Here is a 19,570-nt window from a genome sequence, read left to right on the forward strand (position 1 = left end):
TCGAAGGGCAGAAAGCAGAACAAAGATCACATGCTTCTGAGGGAACAGGACGAAGGGCAAAAGCAGAACTACTGATAAGGATCCAACAAAGATCACAAGGCAAAGGGCAAAAGCAGAACGACTGATAAGGGTCTATGATCAGTGGTGAACGTATTGTCTTGATAAACATCTTAAACAACAGAAAACAGGGTTCAAGAGCAGAGAACTGGTCTGACCACAAATTTACCAGGGCGGAGTTTTTTCCCCACCCTAGTAAGCCTGAGGGTACTGCAGGAGACCAGGGCATCTCTCAGTCCTTACGTCAACCACATAAGACAGACACTCGCAGAGTGGCCATTTATAGACCTCCCCCCAGGAATGCATTAGTTTCCCAGGGTATTAATATTAATATTCCTTGCTAGGAAAAGAATTTAGCGATCTCTCTCCTACTTGCACGTCTGTTTATAGGCTGTCTGCAAGATGAAAAGTATGGCTCTTTTTGCTCAACCCTGCAGGCAGTCAGACCTTATGGTTATCTTCCCTTGTTCCATAAAAATTACGTTCTTTTTCAGGGTGCACTGATTTCGTATTGTTCAAACACACATTTTACAATCAATTTGTGCAGTTAACACAGTTATCACAGTGGTCCTGAGGTGACATACATCCTCAGCTTATGAAGATAACAGGATTAAGAGATTAAAGTAAAGACAGGCATAAGAAATTATAAAAGTATTATTTGGGAACTGATAAATGTCCATGAAATCTTCACAATTTACGTTCTTCTGCCACAGCTCCAGCCGGTCCCTCCGTTCTGGGCCCCTGACTTCCCACAATGAAAATCAATGCTTCCAGGTTTTAGCAGTAACAAAATTTAGTGGTTTTAAATATGGGACTCCCTGAAAACTTCATTCTGATAGAAATGCCAGACATTTTTGATGCTCCCAGAGCCACTCATCAAGAGACATCTTAGGGTAGGGTAAGGTAAGGATCCCAGAAGCTTAGTCTACTTAAAACCAATGAAGCACAAGTAATGACCTTCCTAGCTCCAGGATGTAGCATGTTATAAAGATGCATCACCTGTTCATTAGTTGTGAGAGCCTCTAAGTGGCAAGGGAAAGAGGGACCACTCTAAGCCAAAACGTAGAATAGGAAACTTGTGACTTGAAAGCTTTGGCCTCTTTTTTCTTTGCTCTGCTCTTTCTTTTTTTTTTTTTTTTTTTTTTGAGACAGAGTCTCACTCTGTCACCCAGGCTGGAGTGTAGTGGCACAATCTCTGCTCACTGCAAGCTCCGCCTCCCGGGTTTACGCCATTCTCCTGCCTCAGCCTCCCAAGTAGCTGGGACCACAGGCGCCCGCCACCTCGCCCCGCTAGTTTTTTGTATTTTTTAGTAGAGACGGGGTTTCACTGTGTTCGCCAGGATGGTCTCGATCTCCTGAGCTCGTGATCCGCCCATCTTGGCCTCCCAAAGTGCTGGGATTACCGCGCCTGGCCTCCTCTTTCTCTTAATAGTGTCTTCCCTCCTCTTTCAACTGTCTCTGCCTATTTGCCTTCTCTTGCTTATTTGCTCTAGATGCTCTTTTTGAAAAGTATCTATTATCAGTCATTTACACTTGCGTGCCAACTAAAGTCAATGGTTCTGTTTTAAGAACAATGGCATGCCAAGCCTGATTTCTACCAGAGCAGTGAAATTGTTGGTCCTTCCGTGAAACTATCAGACGTCAGTGAGCAGGTAGGAAAGATTCCGGTGACTTGGAGACTTAGCCACTGGGGATGCCCAGAATCTTGAACTTTGACAATGTTGTAGTATTTGTGGGTTAAGGGACTCAGAACTCAGAAACTGGCTTGGAGATTGGGGCCCACCCTGGGCTATACACTACTCCTGGGTAGTGCGGTCTCTATCCTGTGGGTTTCTCTTCCTCTTGACTGCTCCAGTCTTAATAGAGCAATAACAACTCTTTGCCCAGAGTTTATGACATCTGATACTGTGATACCTACAACTATTTAAGAGGTGGCTATCAATCTGTTACTAGGAAGGTTTATATAAGTGAGTGTTGAGCCGAGTCTCTTTCTAGTTTCACTCACACTTTGATCTACGTTCATCCATTTGATTTTAGAGATAGATTCTCACTCTGTCACCCAGACTAGAGTGCAATGGTGCCATCATGGATCACTGAAGCCTCAACCTCCTGGACTCAAGTGATCCTCCCCTCTTAGCCGCCTGAGTAGCTGGGACTACAGGCACTCAGCTAATTAAAAAAAGACTGGAGTCTCTGCTTTGTTGACCAGGCTGGTCTTGAACTTCTGGCCTCAAGCAATCCTCCCACCTTGGCTTCCCAAAGTGCTGGGGTTACAAGTGTGAACCACTGTGCCCAGCCACTTTGACACACTTTAAAAGACAAGCTGAGATAATGTGATAGTGAGAGTTATTTTTGTTATGTCTTTGATAATTTTTTGAGATAGTTCATGGGATGAAATAATTTACTCTTTCCACACAGATGAGGACTTCTCAGCACAATCTCTTTGCAATCCATGGCTTTGAACCCTCAGCCCCCAAAGGAAGCCTATCTGTGTCCTTTAAACACTAAGGAGATCATGTTCTTACCTCCAGGAGCTTCTGGCTGGACCTACAGCCCAGAGACAACTATTGGGGAATAATTTCATGTGATCTCATGGTGGCAAAACAGAGGTAGGGCACAACTGTCTCACAGCAACCCTAATCAAACAAAAATTAAATTGTTTGAGGCTTCTACTTGGCAAGTAGTTTGCTATTTTAGCTTGGTTTTTAATGCTTTCTAAATTGATAGTACTAAGTTTTTTAAATTCAACATGTTCCCTCCAATTTACTACAAACAATAGGAACTGCATACACAAATGTTTCAAAATTAAACAAGCTAACTCAAGAGATTTGTAGTTTTAAGCAATTTAGAAACATATTTTAAAAATCCGCTTTGAATTCTCCCTCTCTATCAAAGAGTAAAAAGTTGATAATTATTTACCATATTTAAAAAGTATCCTAGTTACATACAACTGATCACTAATGATTAAAGGCTATGATTGGTGGACAGAACACTGATGAACTTCTTGCAGATCAAAGCAATGTCAAAGTGATTGGCTCATTAAATGGCAGCTGTAGTGGCAGGATCCCAGATGTGTGACTCTGGGGTAGCATGCTTCAAAAGCAACTGATATTTTTTGGAATGTGCCATGAGGATTGAGGATATGTGAAGACACCTCTCATCTCACAGGACTTGGCAGTCAGTCACACAGCAGGCCCTAGGCTGTCAGCTTAGTATTCTTCAATTGTTTCAATGTAGATTGCTTATATTTCTGAGCTTTAAAGATTTCCAAATAAATAAGGAGTTTAACTTAGGTCAGTATGAAATGTGTGCTTTTGGTATGGGTGACATCTGCATTCTATATTATTACATATTAAAATTTATTTTAAAAATACACTCACGTCAGAAAGCATATTTTACAGTGGTAAAGCAGCAGTTTTTATTTATTACAAATTCTAAAAAAGAATCCAACTTTATAAGTAAAAAGAACACTGATGATCACTTAAGACATTTAAATTTAAAATTACTACTAAAAAAACCCTTTACATTCACACAAGTCCAATGCCTTTGTTGGTTTTTACAGACATAGAATTTCTGTAGGGTTTTGGGCCCTATCAACAATTTTTAGTAAGTACTGCAATAACAGAATAAAGCAATAAAACAACGGGACACTCCTATGGGACACCAAAGATAAAGGGCCCATTAATCAGGTGTAGGCCAGAGAAACCCAACCTGTTGGCAACCTGAGGCTCTTTCCCACCTGGGTCTTGGTGAGACATGTGGCACAGCAAGGCTGTCAGTGCATGTGCATAAATTGTAGACCAGGTCCCACTAAGCTACTTCCGGAAACAGCCAGCCCTTCCATGAGTCACAGAGGTCCCTTGGTCCTTATTCATCTTGATATACTCATGGGACGTTTGGAATTAAGGAGCCCAAGCTACCTTACTTGCATTTGAAGGCTTTCACTTCATATCCTACCCCATCAGTCTAAGAGCCCACCCAACAAGGGTAGCCACAGATAGAGAGATGCTCATGCTCTACAGGCTGCCTGACCCTGGAACCAGCCTGGGGCCCTGACAATGACCTCCACCGGGCTGTCAGTGGCTAGGGAAAGCTCTTTAAGACCCAGCGATCATGGCAGTGGCATCAGCCATGGTGAATCAAAGTTAAGTATAGTGCTCCCAGCAAACAGGGTTACCAACTGGGTTGAGCAATAACAAAATGCATTTGAAATCAGTAAGACTAAACTGTGTATATATAAACAATAATGAACATTACAAATACCAACAACCACAACAATAACAGATCAGGCTTCTCAAAATCCAGAAACCGGAAGGCTAAAGTGTTTAAATACAATCATGTAAGGAAAAAAAAAAAATCTCCCCAAAACCATAAAGTCAAGCAACCTTATTTTCACATCTATATGACTAAAAAATGAAAATGACCTTTGCTGGCATTACTTGCCATGCAAATATCCATCCTTTCCCCCTTGATATTTAAGGACATGTGGGATAACTTTATAAAAAAGTAAAGTGTACAGAGAAGGCACTGTTTTGGCACTAGCAAAAAGGACAGTTAATTTTCACACGAATCACGTGAACTTTAATAACCCGTGATACACATGCTAAACTCAATCCTTTAAAGCCCTGTGGAAACTGTATTTTTCGTGGTAAGTAACAGTTGCTTGAAGCGTATTAGGAGAAATCATGAGCCACATCACCGGAAAGGGAGAGTCAGAATCTGGCATGATTTCATCATGTGGTTTGTAATCTCAGAACACGCCCTGATTTAAGAGGAGGGAAAGCAAGGCTCAAGTGCTCCCTCTGTCATCATGGGTACTGGAGGCCGATGGCTTTTCCTTATGCTCCCTGCTAAGCATTTAAATAAATTTAGAAAATAGATAAAAATAGATTCTAATTAAAGTGTTTTAAATTTTTTTTTTTTTTTATTGAGGCAGGGTCTCACTGTTGCCCAGGCTGGAGTGAAGTGGCGTAATCTCAGCTCGGCGCAGCCTCACTCTCCTGGGCTCAAGCGATCCTCCCACCTCAGCACCCCCAGTAGCTGGGACGACAGGTGTGCGCCACCACGCCCAGCTAATTTTTGTATTTTTTGTAGAGACGGGGTCTTGCTATGCTGCTCAGGCTGGTCTTAAACTCCTGGGCTCAAGCGATCAGCTTGCCTCGACCTCCCAGGGTCCTAGAATTATAGGAGTGAGCCACCATGCCTGGCCTTAAAAATTTTTTTAAAACTACCTGTAAGCACTCAGGACTTTAAAAGTATTTTGACTAATATTTAAAATGTAAAAGTTTTAAAAAAATTTTTATTCATAGAAATTAAAAGAAGACAGTCTCTTATTTTTTAAAGGAGGATAATTCTGGAACTAATATTTTCTATCAACCATGGCTGATAATGGTAAAGTTCTATATATTAATGTTACTTTTTCATATATCTCTCTCTCAAATGACACTATGGCTTTAGTTCTCTCAATGTTTATCTCTGGGGAAAATGTGATTCAGATAATCGGTATTTTAGTATATATCAAAGGTTCTAATATAAATTTTCCTCACAGTTTTTAATAGAGTTTGCATAGCTCTATTCTTAAATGTAGGACTGCCATTGCCCTCTGGTGGTAAGTCACAAATTATTCTTTTTTTTAAGATTATAAAATTGAGGTGCCATTAGAAGAAATTCTCACTGAAAATGCTGAGAATATATTTCTTAGGGTAGAAAAGTAATTGAAGCTGCTTTTACTTAATCATGAAAGAATTTGCATATGTATTTCTTCATTACTGGAGAAGACTTTATATAATTTTGATTGATTACTAGTCAAAACTCCACAAAACATTTAGGTAATTCTGAGACATTAAAAAAAAAATGTAGTTGAAAACATTATGAATTCAAATGTAGAAACAGAAAGGTGCCAAACAGCTGGTGATACTGACTTGCTAATAAACACCTACCAGGACAGATCTGTCGGAAAAGGTGTGGCAGGAACAAGTAAACAGGAATCCCCAAATGCCCCCACCTCCTCTCCATTCCAGATTACAAAGCACCTGCTATAATGCACTAGAGCTGAGTGACTTCGTATTAGAAACATTATAAATACTTCTTAAAGAGTCTATCTATAGGAAATATACATATAAAATCATAGTATATTTTAAAATAGTTTAAAAACTAAAAATTAGGTATAAGCATATCTATCAACATCAAACATTAATTTTTCTCCACAGCAGTTGGGTTTGGTACCCACATAATGATATAGCCAAAGCCCACCATAAACCCAACTTACTGATACACTGACGTTTGAAATACACACACACAGATATCTATACACTCACATACATACATAACTGTTAACATAGAAACACACACATCCATTGAGTCTTCACAGAAAAAAAGGCACAGTGGCTGACAAAGCATTTTTTCATATATATTTGTGTCTGCAAAGTGTTTCAATGTGGAAAAATAATTTTTCACCGAATTCCGCTTCAAATTGAGCACAGTGGGCCTAACAGTTTTAGCTGCCTATCACATTCTAAACAAGTTTCTTGATTGCATTACAGTAAAAGATTTGAGTGTTCATATATAAAAATTGTCCACATTTCCTGCGTGAAGGGCCTACTCTAGATTGAGTATAGAATCAAACGTGTTTTCAGTGTACTGTGACAACAGCAAGGATTTCTGAGCATGCCTACAGTTCCTACCAAAATATCCGATCCTGTGCTTATCCAACTCCTTCTCTCCAGTAAAACATGCAGCTTGAGAGAAAATTCTGGGCTTCAGATTTTACCATGTGCACCCTGGAAGTTGTGGAATGTCCGTAATGAGTTCTGTGTCACGGATGCTGTAACACTAGCAGCCAGAAACCCAGGCTTTCTACCTGTTTGATGTTTAATCACAATAAACTCTTGGCTATACAAAACCACTGCAACTTGCTTTCTAATGGCAACAATAAAATAGCTGATTTCTTGGAAGACCCATGAGGAAAACAAATGTTTTCCTTGCCTTTGGATTATGTGGGCCAGCTAGCATGCTTGGTAATGTTCGCCACGGTGTCCCGGGAAATGTCACCCAGCCTCATCCAATTAACTGTTTAATGATTTGTACAAAAAATAGTTCATGAGAAGCAAAACACACTGCAAATAAATAGTCCGCTATTAGGGAAGCCTAAAAAGTAAAATATAACAATGAGAGAATCTTACACGGAAAAATTTATTTGCTCATTTACAAGGGTAACTGTGTTTATATAGCTTTAATTCAATTTAATTTTTTTTTTAGTTTAGAGTTTTAAATAACCGTGTTTTTTTAACCAAAATATTTGATTCCCCAATCACTGATGGGTTGGTTATTATATTTAACACGGGAGCTTGTATTAACGGGCTTAGTGTGGTCATTTGAAAGCAAATGGAATAAAAAGTGCTAAACAATTTATGGAGTAGGGATGTTCCAAAAGAAACATCAGAGGCAAATTGAATCCAAAGTCCTTAAATTGGGCCAGATGCCATTTAATGCTGGAATAGGCATGTTCGTATCACAACAGGGGGATTTTCTCTTCTTTCCCTTTGTCCTTCCCTCTTTGCATGATGCTGCTGTAGGCCCCTCATCTCTAGGAAAAGACAAAAGAAACAGAAACAAAGAAGCGAACTCTGTGCCTGACAAGGATAAGAAAAAAACTAAATTGTGATTAAGGAAGTAATGGAAAAAGGATGAATCATTCCACAAGTTGTGTGGTCTGGGAGAGTCTGTTGGCTTATTTTAAGTGACTTTTTAGAAAGGGATGCTTGGGGTTTGCTTATTCAAGCATTGGTCTAACTCTCTGATCTTCAAACATATTCTCATTACAGCCACTCCATGAGCTTTCTGGCCATGGTGACCTTCTTCACCTTTTAACTGCAAGGGTCCCAAGTAAGTCACAGTGCCTCTCTTAAGTCCCTGACTGGGGATATGTCATTCACATCAAGTGAAGACCTCATATTTTAGGACCACTGTTTGCAAAGGAGACAAAGTTCAAAGGGAGGCCAGCTAGTGACATGGAATGCCACTCCTGGCCTGCGTAGTGCAGCAGAAGCTGACACCCTATTGGCTGAGGTGTGAGCAAACTGTCATACCTCACAGGAAAAAAAAAAAAAAAAAAAAAAAAAAAAAAACTGCATTAAACCCACTGTTGGCACTCACAACTTACTGAAAAGGCTCTTTCCTTATCCCCTCATCTCACCCCTAACCAGTGACAGACACCATGATGAGTAACTGCATTTCTGGCATCCCCTAAACTGACATTAATGAAGTCAAACAAGGTGAAGCTACTAGTATTTCCCCAACTGCAGGGGCCAGAGACGAAACCTCTTTACATTCAGTGATTTACCTCTATTTCAGTATGTGCAGTATATGCCACCGATTAATGACGACACCGGAAAAATGTAACACAGTAATAGTAAAATACCAGCTAACTTTTAACACTCATGTTCCCAAGCATATACATAGATACATACATACACACAAACGTACACATACTCCCACTGTTTGGGGGCTGTTCATTACTGATGAATGAAACCTCCACTCAGAAGGTTTCCTCGGGCATGTAATTCACCATCTGAGGAGATGCTGTCCAGGTAAGTAAGTATAAATTAGGGTGAACTATGTATGCAGCAAACCCATGTTAAACTAGCATGCTGATGACATCCGGTCACGGTTTACTCAGCGTAGGATATGTATGCTAACACGATGACCAGCTCTGCTCCTGCAAGTGTTAGAATTCGCTTGTCTTTTCATGGAATATGAAAGGTAAACTAACATTTCTTGGGTGATGGTCATGTGCTTGAATGGCAGATTTTTCTTCTGTTGCTGCATGAATGTTGTCTGGATAAGCATCTTCTTCATCATTTTCATCTCTCAGACGACCCTCCAGGCTGTGTCTAATGCCATAAGCAAAGTAAATCAGGAAGCCTGTTGGGGTGGGGAAAAAAAAATCAAGGTTTCAGGTATGTCAGAAAATGACTTTTAAGTTATAGAGGTGGAGAATTAAACACAGAACTTCAGAGTTTTTCTCTTTCTTTTCTGTAGTACTTTAGAACAGGAGTCCCCAAACCCCAGGCCACAGACCATTATTGTTAGGAACCAGGCCAAGCAGCAGGAGGTGAGTGAGTAAAGTCTCATCTGTATTTACAGTCACTCCCCATTGCTAACATTACCACCTGAGCTCCGCCTCCTGTCAGAGCAGGGAGCATTAGATTCTCATAGAAGAGACTGCACATGTGAGGGATCTAGGCTGCGTGCTCTTTATGAGAATCCATCTAATCCCTGATGATCTGAGGTGGAACAGTTTCATCCCAAACCCACCCCCAACCCTGTCCATGGAAAAACTGTCTTCCACAAAACCTGTCCCTGGTGCCAAAAAGGCTGGAGACCGCTGCTTTAGAAGAATGAAATGCAAATACAACATGCCCCACAGAAGATGTCCTTGATCAATATTTTCCTGGTAGAATGTGCCTCTCTATTGTTAAGACCCAAACTTTATAGATTGTATTTTGCTCTCAACAAGTTTTTCAATGTTTATATGGAAAAATCTTAATTTATGTTTTTTTTTTTAAATTTCCTGATTTGCCTTTATTAAGAAGAATCAAATTAGAAGAAATGAGGCTGATTCCAGAATATTTCGGATATGTAAGTCATGAAATGTCATTCACACTACAACTCACTGAATACATATTTGGGATTACTTGTTTTTTCTCCTAACTTTGCATTTACTTTTGCTTTTCATTTTTATTTTTGTCTTTGAGACAGAGTCTCACTCTGTCGTCCAGGCTGGAGTGCAGTCGTGCAATCCTGGCTCCCTGCATCCTCCGCCTCCTGGGCTCAAGCGATTCTCCTGCCTCAGCCTCCTGAGCAGCCGGAACCACAGGCGCCTGTCACCACACCCAGTTAATCTCTGTATCTTCAGTAGAGACGGGGTTTCGCCATGTTGGCCATGCTGTCCTCGAACTCCTGACCTCAGGTGATCCGCCCATCTCAGCCTCCCAAAGCGCTGGGATTACAGGTGTGAGCCACCGCGTTTGGCCCTCACTTTGCATTTTTTTTTTTTTTTTTTTTTTTTTTTTTTTTTGAGACGGAGTCTCGCTCTGCCGCCCAGGCTGGAGTACAGTGGCTGGATCTCAGCTCACTGCAAGCTCTGCCTCCCGGGTTCACGCCATTCTCCTGCCTCAGCCTCCCGAGTAGCTGGGACTACAGGCGCCCGCCACCTCGCCCGGCTAGTTTTTTTGTATTTTTTAGTAGAGACGGGTTCCACCGTGTTAGCCAGGATGGTCTCGATCTCCTGACCTCATGATCCGCCCGTCTCGGCCTCCCAAAGTGCTGAGATTACAGGCTTGAGCCACCGCGCCCGGCCTCTCACTTTGCATTTTAAAGGCGCAAATGAAACCAGTCCCAATAATTTCCTGAGTTCCCTAATTTAGTAATAATGAGAGTCTAACAATATGGATGTGATCCCTACGATTACCAGCCTAACTTCTGGTAGGGGTAAGTGGGTTTTCCATGCCCAGGCCTCACTCTATTGTAGCAGAGTGGATTCCTTCCATGTGGTTCTCAAAAGGAGCCACTGTGTCCCTGAGTCCTAAATCTCCTGGTGACAGGGAAATGCTAGGAGACTGTACAAGTTCACCCAGTAATTTTTTTTTTTTTTTTTTAGATGGCGGCTCGCTCTGTTGCCCAGGCTGGAGTGCAGTGGTACAATCTCGGCTCCCTGTGACCTTGCCTGCCAGGTTCAATGTTTCTCCAGCCTCAGCCTCCAGAGTAGCTGGGATTACAGATGTGCGCCACCACATCCGACTAATTTTTGTATTTTTAGTAGAGACAAGGTTTCACCATATTGGCCAGGCTGGTTTCGAATTTATGTTCTTAAAAGTCAATACTGTAAACAAAATGATACGTGGAATAAAGTCTCAAATTATACCCTAAATACAAGTGATGAATTATCAGAGTCAAGGTCAGGTATTTTGGAAAGTACGCCCTGTATTAACTAAGGGGACACGGATATGCCTTACACGTGTCACTGTCACCAGGAGAATCCAAAGAACTGTCTGCAAAGCAACTGTTTATTAACAGCCACACTGTGTGGGGATCGGGAGGCAATGTTTTAAGTACCCTCCTAAGATCACTGCAGACATGTAGGCATTTTGCTGTTTTAGTTCTATTTTAGAAAATTCATTGTGAGTTTTTGGTTGATGTAAAATGACTTCTTCTGGGTTTCATTTTTTTCACCCGTAAGTTGAAAGAAATAGAGCCGACATGGTTCTACTGGGTTAGTGGGAGATACTGATTTAAAAAGGCATCTGAAAACATCTGGAAAAGCACTCAGACATCCCTAAGAATCAGGAAAGAAAGAAATGGGGGGAAAAAAGCTTTTATTCCCAGGCTGGGGGAGAGGGTGCATTTCTCTCATCACAGCACATAAAATAGGAAAGAGAACCCAACATTAAAAGACCTACCAATTGCCATCCAAATGCTGAATCTGATCCAAGTGTCTGCACTCAACTGGACCATCAAGTAAATGTTCACCAGGATGCTGAACGCTGGCAAAAATGGTAAGAATGGAACCTAAGGGGGAAAACAATCCTTTTGAACATACTCATATTTTGAAGCATATTTCAACAGTGCGGCAATTAATTCGGCATATATACTTTCACACTACCATAGTCACAGTTAAAACCACGCTTCTAGAGACCATAAAAGGAGAATCACATCTTAGAGTATTTACTAAAGCTCAAGGCAACAGGGGATTTGTAAGATTCAGTAACACCTGCACCGTCAAAATAATTTAGACACACACAGGGGATACCTCTGAAATGCGGGATACATATGGTTATCCCAGGTACATCCTTCCAGGAAGCCCTTTACAAGCCCAAGCCAGTATACTGTTAGCGCCAATGGGACAGGATAGTTTAACTCGCAGTGGAGGAGCTTATCTTTTTAATGTTTAATTTAGTTTTATTTTATTTTTAGAGACACTGTCTCACTCTGTCACCCAAGCTAGAGTGCAGTGATACTATGACAGCTCACTGCAGCCATGAACTCCTGGGTTCAAGTGATCCTCCCACTTCAGCCTCCTGACTAGCTAGGACTACAGGCATGAGCCACTACACGCAGCTAATGTGTTTGTTTTGTAGAGATGGGGTCTCACTATGTTGCCCAGGCTGCACTTGAATTCCTGGCCTCAAGCAATCCTCCTGCCTTGGCCTTTCAAAGTGCTGGGATTACAGGTGTGAGACGCCACACCCGGCCCCAGAGGAAGGGCTTTTGGTGGGAACAAAGTCCTTAGGAGAGGGCAGTGAATTTCTAAAAATATTCACCCTACTTTTCTGATATTACAACTTCTTTTAACATGAAATTTGTTTACTATTATATATAATAATATTGTGATAGGAACATACCCAAGTTTTTGAAAAGGCAGTAAGAGGACCAATGTAGAAGGAATTCTGCACAAAAAGGAACATATCGAAGGATTCTGACACTCTCATTCACTGGCTAACCACATTAGGAGTTGCTGAGGCAGGTCTCAAACACCTGAGGTCAGGAGTTTGAGACCAGCCGGGCCAATGTGGCAAAACCCCATCACCACAAAAACACAAAAAAAAGCAGGGCAGGGTGGCTCACATGTAAAATCCCAGCACCTCTGGAGGCGGAGGTGGGTGGATTATTTGAGGTCAGGAGTTTGAGACCATCCTGGCTAACATGGTGAAATCCGGTCTCTACTAAAAATACAAACATTAGCTGAGTGTGGTGGCATGTGCCTGTAATTCCAGCTACTGGGGAGGCTGAGGCAGAGAAGTGCTTGAACGCGGGAGGCAGAGGAGGCCGAGATCGCTCCACTGCACACCACCCTGGGCGACAGAGAGATTCCATCTCCAAAAAAAAAAAAGAAAAAAAAAGAAAAAACAAAAAACACATCAAACTAATTATACAGAGAAAATGAACACAGTATTTTGGGTCTCTAATCCTCATTACACATACCATGAAGGCTACTTTCTGCTGATTCTGGGGCTGCCTCCAGATGGTGAGAATGATGGCAACATAGAGAACAAGAAACAGCGCGAGGAGAGCGAGGCTCCAGGCCTCCAGCCTGGTGATGGCGTGAACTCCGTAAGTGGTCAAGACACTCAGGCCCAACACGAGAAAAGCTGCAGGGGGATGTGTAGATAACACAGTCAGCATACCGCGCTCCACCCAGATTGTTTGGTGCAATACAGTATGTTCTGATAAAACATTGAGTTCTGTACACATCTACTTAGCTAAATACAGAGTCTTCGCCTTGCTCTTTCTTCTTTTTCATGGAGAAGAGAGATGTCCAGTTGCATGGATTTAAGAACCATTGCTTATTTACTCATTACTTTCCCCTCTTTAGAAGCCAACCGCCCCTCTTGGTGTTACTGACTTGCATTATCTGCCCACGTGCCATCTGTGTCCTCATTGGTTACTTTCAGACTAGGATGCTATCAGGGGTGGGTATTTCCCTTTTTTCAAATGGGAAATGGCACATCTGGTTATTTTAAGCTGTTGCAAACATGGACTGTGATATGGGTTGGCTGTGTCCCCACCCAAATCTCATCTTGAATTGTAGCTCCCATAACTTCCATGTGTTGTGGGAGGGACCCGGTGCAAGATAATTGAACAGTATGTAGTTTCCCTCATGCTGTTCTCATGGCAGTGAGTAAGTCTCATGAGATCTGATGGTTTTATAAGGAGAAACCCCTTTTGCGTGGTTATCATTCTCTTGCCTGCTGCCGTGTAAGATGTGCCTTTCACCTTCCACCATGATTGTGAGGCCTCCCCAACCATGTGGAACTGTGAGTCCATTAAGCCTCTTTTTCTTTATAATTTACCCAGTCTCAGGTATGTCTTTATTAGCAGCATGAGAACAGACTAATACAGACTGTTAACGTACACAAATAATATATCATCTGCATCTTTTCTCCTTGTTTCGGAGAATGACATCACCACCCCATCTCTGACCATCAAGTCTGCTCTAGGGGCACCTCTTATTTGCTCTGAGAAGCCTGTGCTTTCCAACTTGCCACCAATCATCCCGTCCTGTAAAGCCCAGTGAGAGTATGGACCGCCTCTCTTGGCATCCCAGGTGCCCAGTGGAGTACCCGGCACACAGGCGACATTTTATAAATGTCACTGAAAACACGAATGATTACGTAACTGTGTGTTACATAAAACAAGGATGTCCTATATTATTGGACAATTCCATCAGGTTCCAGTCAGTCAAGTTACTGGCACGGGTACGTAGCCTGATGCTTTCACCCAGAGGGCATCCTAACCTCTAACGAATGTGCCAGTTTGTACTTCTGTCACTCTCGTCTTGAAGTATTCCTTCCTCTTTTGTTCGATTATCAAGATGCAATAAATATATACAGGTAATATAAAGATGATCTCGACGACTGGTGATGCTTTAGGTGAAAATTTCAGGGTGGTTGCTAATATATTCTAGGGCAATGTGAGGCTCTCTGTTCTCTTTCACATCACGCCAGCTCTACCCACACACATCTGGGTCTGTACAATGTGAGCAGAGAAGACTTACCCAGGAATCCTACCAGAAAGCTCACGAGAGAAGCTGACTGCTGTGTCGGCAGAAGGGAGGGGAAGAAGAGGGTCCGCACACTGAAGCCCTGTCTCTGCAGCATGGTGACCTGGGACTCACTCTTCGAGGTTACCCTGGGAGACGATTCCAGACCATCTTTCTCGGGAGAAAATTTGGGCTGCTCGTAAGATAAGCCAGGCTGGTACCTATTCCCAAACAGACATCTGTGTCTTTATTCTCAAACAGACATTTGGCCCAAGTGAAACCAGCACCTAAAGCCTTAAGGAAGACATCATACAGAGTGATAGTGTGTAAAGTAAATCAACACTTATGACTCCAGTCCCAGAGCATGCTGAGTCAGGCCACAAACCTTTTCGAGAAAACATCTGCAGCAAAATACCCAAATTTCCCCCAGGAGTTACCTAATCAGAGTCATATATTAGACGGCAAAAGAAAGTGAAACTGTAAAGTAAGGCAATCACAATAAAAGGATGATTATTCTGAAATTATCTATGTCCAAAGGAAATGCGGTTCATGAAAACAGCGCAGAAACTCTGGGTAAATTTCAGCTATAAAATAATGCAGTCACCAGTTTGGCTTTCAAAGGCCTCATCACAATCTGTCTTTCTGGCCTCATCCTTCCCTACTGATTCTTCTAGCTAAACCAAGACAAGCTCATCTGACCATCCTGCCACGTCTACACCCATTGCATGCCATTGTCCTTTATTATTTTATCCTCCTCCTGTATAGCCTATATCAAGACATCAGCCTTGACATGGTTTGGCTGTGTCCCCACCCAAATCTCACCTTGAATTGTAGTTCCCACAATCCCCAGGTGCTGTGGGAGGGACCCAGTGGGAGGTAATTCAAAAATCATGGCAGTGGTTACTCTCATGCCGTTCTTGTGATAGCAAGTGAGTTCTCATGAGATCTGATGGTTTTTCATGTTTTGTTTTGTTATTTTTTTTTGAGACCGAGTTTCGCTCTTATTGCCCAGGCTGGAGTGCAGTGGTGTGATCTCAGCTCGCTGCAACCTCTGCTTCCTGGGTTCAAGTGATTCTCCTGCCTCAACCTCCTGAGTAGCTAGGACAACAGGTGTCCCCCACCACGCCCTAAGGGGCTTTTCCCCTTTTTGCTCAGCACTTCGCCTTCCTCCCATCATGTGAAGAAGGACATGTTTGCTTCCCCTTCCACCATGATTGTAAGTTTCCTGAGGCCTCTCCAGCCCTGCGGAACCATGAGTCAATTAAACTTCTTTCCTTTATAAATTACCCAGTCTTGGGTATGTCTTTACTAGCAGTGTGAGAATGGACTAATACAAGCCTACTTCTCCTCCTAGTGTCTGCCCCAGGCTTTTCAGTGTGGCCTCTTCTCCTTCTGGGCAGCCTTTACTTATATTTGAAAGTAACATTTTCCCTCCATATAAAGAAATATGCTCACTGAGAAAAAATGCACAAAAGCATACAGGAGAAATTCAAAACCAGCCATAATACTACCAGCCAGTGTTAATCACTGTTAGCACTTTGGTACAATTTCACCCAGGCATATAACGGCTATACAGGCATATATGATTTCTCCATGTAAATTTATTACTTGAGACAGTTCAGACACTACATATACTGTAGTTTTATGTCCTCAAATGGATATATTTCTCCATAAAATTAAATACCATTTTATTTGCTGTAGAAGAGTTCAGTGAATAAATGTAGCTTCATTTATTTAACCATTCCTCTAGTGATATTCAGGTTAGTTTCATTTTTTCACTGCTGTAAATTACCTTTTCCAAAAACATCCTCTACATACATCTATGTGCGCCTCTGGTTAAATCTTTAGCACAAAAATTTTAACAACTGAATTAATGGAACAAAAAGCACAGCATTTTTAAGTGTCTTTAGACATTATGAGAAATGGCCTTTCACGTAGATTAGGCCAACCTATCACTCGTGGTCAACTTGCATATGATTCTTTGCTACAGACCAGATAGGCTTCTTCTATTTTTCATTACTATTTTGATAGATGTGACCTCTCCCCTTGGTGAGACTGCTGGCTCCCAGGAAGCCAGGAGAGCGAGGGCTCATTTTCTCAGTCCCAGAGTCCCCCATGCATGGTACACCCCGTAGAACCACCAGGTGACTCACCTGAGGATGAGAACACAGGCTGCCACCAAAGAGTAGGCCATGAGTGTGCCAATGGACATCATGTCCACAAGTGCCTTCAGGTCAAACAGAAAGGCCATCAAAGCTAGGGGGAGAAGAAAAGAATGGTGGAGTAAACGGCCCAGGAGGAAATTCCAGACAGTTACTAATGTTCAAGTCAGGGACAGCTGACTGCCACTTCGTTTTAGTCCCAATGATAAGCCAACCACAGTGTAGAAAATATATCTCTCACAGTTAATAAGATGTTCTTTAGGTCATATAAACTGCTGATAGGACTTCAAAAACCCTCAGCTCTCTAGCCACTACAGGCACATTCTACTTAGATTACATAAGAAATATTTGGCCTGACAAAGACTGAAAACATTACATGACAGAACACTGTCTTTGATGTTTCAGAAGAAAAATACTGCTAGGAAGCACTGGCTAGCTCCTTTTTTAAAACCACAAAAAACATTCACACAGAAGGAGCTTTCATTACAGATATTATATAACCACTTTAGTTTCCATACACATTGAGTTACATCATATACAACTCAATTTTTTTTTTTTTTTTTTTGAGACAGGGTCTCACTTTGTCACCCAGGCTGGAGTGCAGTGCTATGATCTCGGCTTACTGCAATCTCCACCTCCCTGGTCCAAGTGATTCTCATATCTCAGCCTCCTGAGTAGCTGGGACTACAGGTGTGTGCCACCACACCTGGATAATTTTCGTATTTTTCGTAGAGGCAGGGTTTCACCATGTTGGTCAGGCTGGTCTCGAACTGGCCTCAAATGATCCACTGGCCTCAGTCTCCCAAGACGCTGGGATTACAGGTGTGACAGTGACCCCCCTGACTGAAAATTATTTTAGTAATTCTGATAAAATAAAATAAAATAATTTTCAATTAAATTATGTTTCTGAAACAGGCTAAATTCCACTACGATTAAAGCCATGCATTGCAGGTAGACTTACTAGATCTGAGCGATCAATTTCTGGTCCTGCATACCAAATCCCAAAATATTAAGAGGCAAAACATACTGTAAACAGTTAAATAGTTTAACTTCCACTAAGCAACAGTTTTCTCCACTGAAACATCAAGATAGTGACAATATTAACTTGAATTTAGCACATAGTTTTCCCTGTTAGAGTAAGTAGATAACAACACACTCCGTTTATATGATGTTTCAGATCCCTGTACAAGATTTAAATCTCTGTGATCTCATTTTACCTTCGAGTCAATGATCCTATGAGATGGGAAATCATTTAGGTTTAGGCATATAAAATATGGCTGGATTTGACAATTTTTGACCCCAAACTCAGCAACTGTGAGTGGTTTTTCTAACAGGATTATCCCCATCTTAGAGACAGGCTAACTTAGCAAGGCCACGACTACCTGTCGGGGCAGAGTTTCCCTCATTCAACAGCCCCATGTTCCTTCTACAAGATCACACTGTTTCTTTTAACACACTGCATGCGTCACTTTGAAAATTCTTTGCTGGGCACAGAAGTTCACACCTGTAATCCCTGCACTTTGGGAGGCCGGGCCAGGCAGATCACTTGAGGTCAGGAGGTTGAGACCAGCCTGGCCAACATGGTGAAACCCCATCTCTACTAAAAAAAAAAAAAAAAATCAGCTGGGTGTGGTGGCACGTGACTGTAATCAGAGCTACTCAGGAGGCTGAGGCAGGAGAATTGCTTGAACCCGGGAGGCGGAGGTTGCAATGAGCCAAGATTGTGCCACTAAACTCCAGCCTGGGGGACAGAGTGAGACTATGTCTCAAAAAAAAAAACAAAAAAAAAAAAAGGAAGAAAATTCTTCATTGCTCATATACTTATACGTCAGATTATTACAATTTCAGTATATTTAAAAATCACAGAGAGCCAAATAAGGTAGCAAAGAGAGAAGAAAATGATAAATTGTCCACACAAGCTCTCTAATCCAAGTTAAAAATAAGCAAAGTAAGGTATGGGAGTATAAAATAACAAAAACATTTTAAAGCATTTTAAAAAGTGGTATATTATAATCATCTTCTTGTAATTATTAATTTTAGTATCTTAACATGCCACCAAATTCAATTCTTCCTGAATGGAGAAGGATAAACTTTTAAAAATTCTGGATCATTACTGGGCAAGTATTTTACTGGAAAGAGAAAATTTTTTATGAGTCAAATAAAATGTATGACTGTCAAAAATATTTACACACTATGTTTAACATGTGTTGTTTAAAAATAAAATAGGCTTCACATCGTCTAGGGCAAACCTTCATTTTAGCGGGGCAGAAACCTAGGCCTGAGAAAATAAGTGGCTTGACTGTCTAACATATGTTTAAGAAAGGGCCAGATTTGCCAGGAGCGGTGGCTCCCACGCCTGTAATCCCAGCACTTTCAGAGGCTGAGGCTGGCGGATCACGAGGTCAGGAGATCGAGACCATCCTGGCGAACACGGTGAAACCCTGTCTCTACTAAAAATACAAAAAAATTAGCCGGGTGTGGTGGCAGGTGCCTGTAGTCCCAGCTTCTCGGGAGGCTGAGGCAGGAGAATGGCGGGAACCCGGGAGGTGGAGTTTGCAGTGAGCCGAGATAGCGCCACTGCACTCCAGCCTGGGCGACAGAGTGAGACTACATCTCAAAAAAAAAAAAAAAAAAGAAAGGGCCAGATTTATAAGAAAATGTTTACAGTGAAAGTGTTTAAACAAATACATTCTGATCCTGAAAAAAAAAATCCATTTTACACAGAATGAAGCAGTAGCGTATTCTAACCTGATTTCCCAACAATTCAGAGCCTCAACGAAATTGTCACTTTGGTTTGAATTTCTAGTGCCAA

At 41.7% G+C, this 19,570-nt stretch overlaps 1 protein-coding gene across 10 annotated transcripts in view; it reads right to left on the minus strand.

The window, feature by feature from the left end:
- Positions 1-3,450: 3,450 nt before the first annotated feature.
- Positions 3,451-19,570, minus strand: part of SLC7A2 (solute carrier family 7 member 2) — a 74,606-nt gene continuing 58,486 nt past the window's right edge. For all 10 annotated transcript variants that reach the window (XM_050801953.1, XM_050801955.1, XM_050801947.1 and 7 more), the window contains 5 exons: positions 16,750-16,852; positions 14,612-14,817; positions 13,039-13,205; positions 11,517-11,625; positions 3,451-8,979 (listed from right to left, as the gene is read on the minus strand). In XM_050801953.1, coding sequence (XP_050657910.1) covers positions 8,783-8,979; positions 11,517-11,625; positions 13,039-13,205; positions 14,612-14,817; positions 16,750-16,852 — 782 coding nt within the window. In that variant the 3' untranslated portion in view covers positions 3,451-8,782. The remainder of the gene's footprint in view (positions 8,980-11,516; positions 11,626-13,038; positions 13,206-14,611; positions 14,818-16,749; positions 16,853-19,570) is intronic.

This window comes from Macaca thibetana, chromosome 8 (assembly GCF_024542745.1).
Source record: "Macaca thibetana thibetana isolate TM-01 chromosome 8, ASM2454274v1, whole genome shotgun sequence".
Classification (NCBI taxonomy): Eukaryota; Metazoa; Chordata; class Mammalia; order Primates; family Cercopithecidae; genus Macaca; species Macaca thibetana.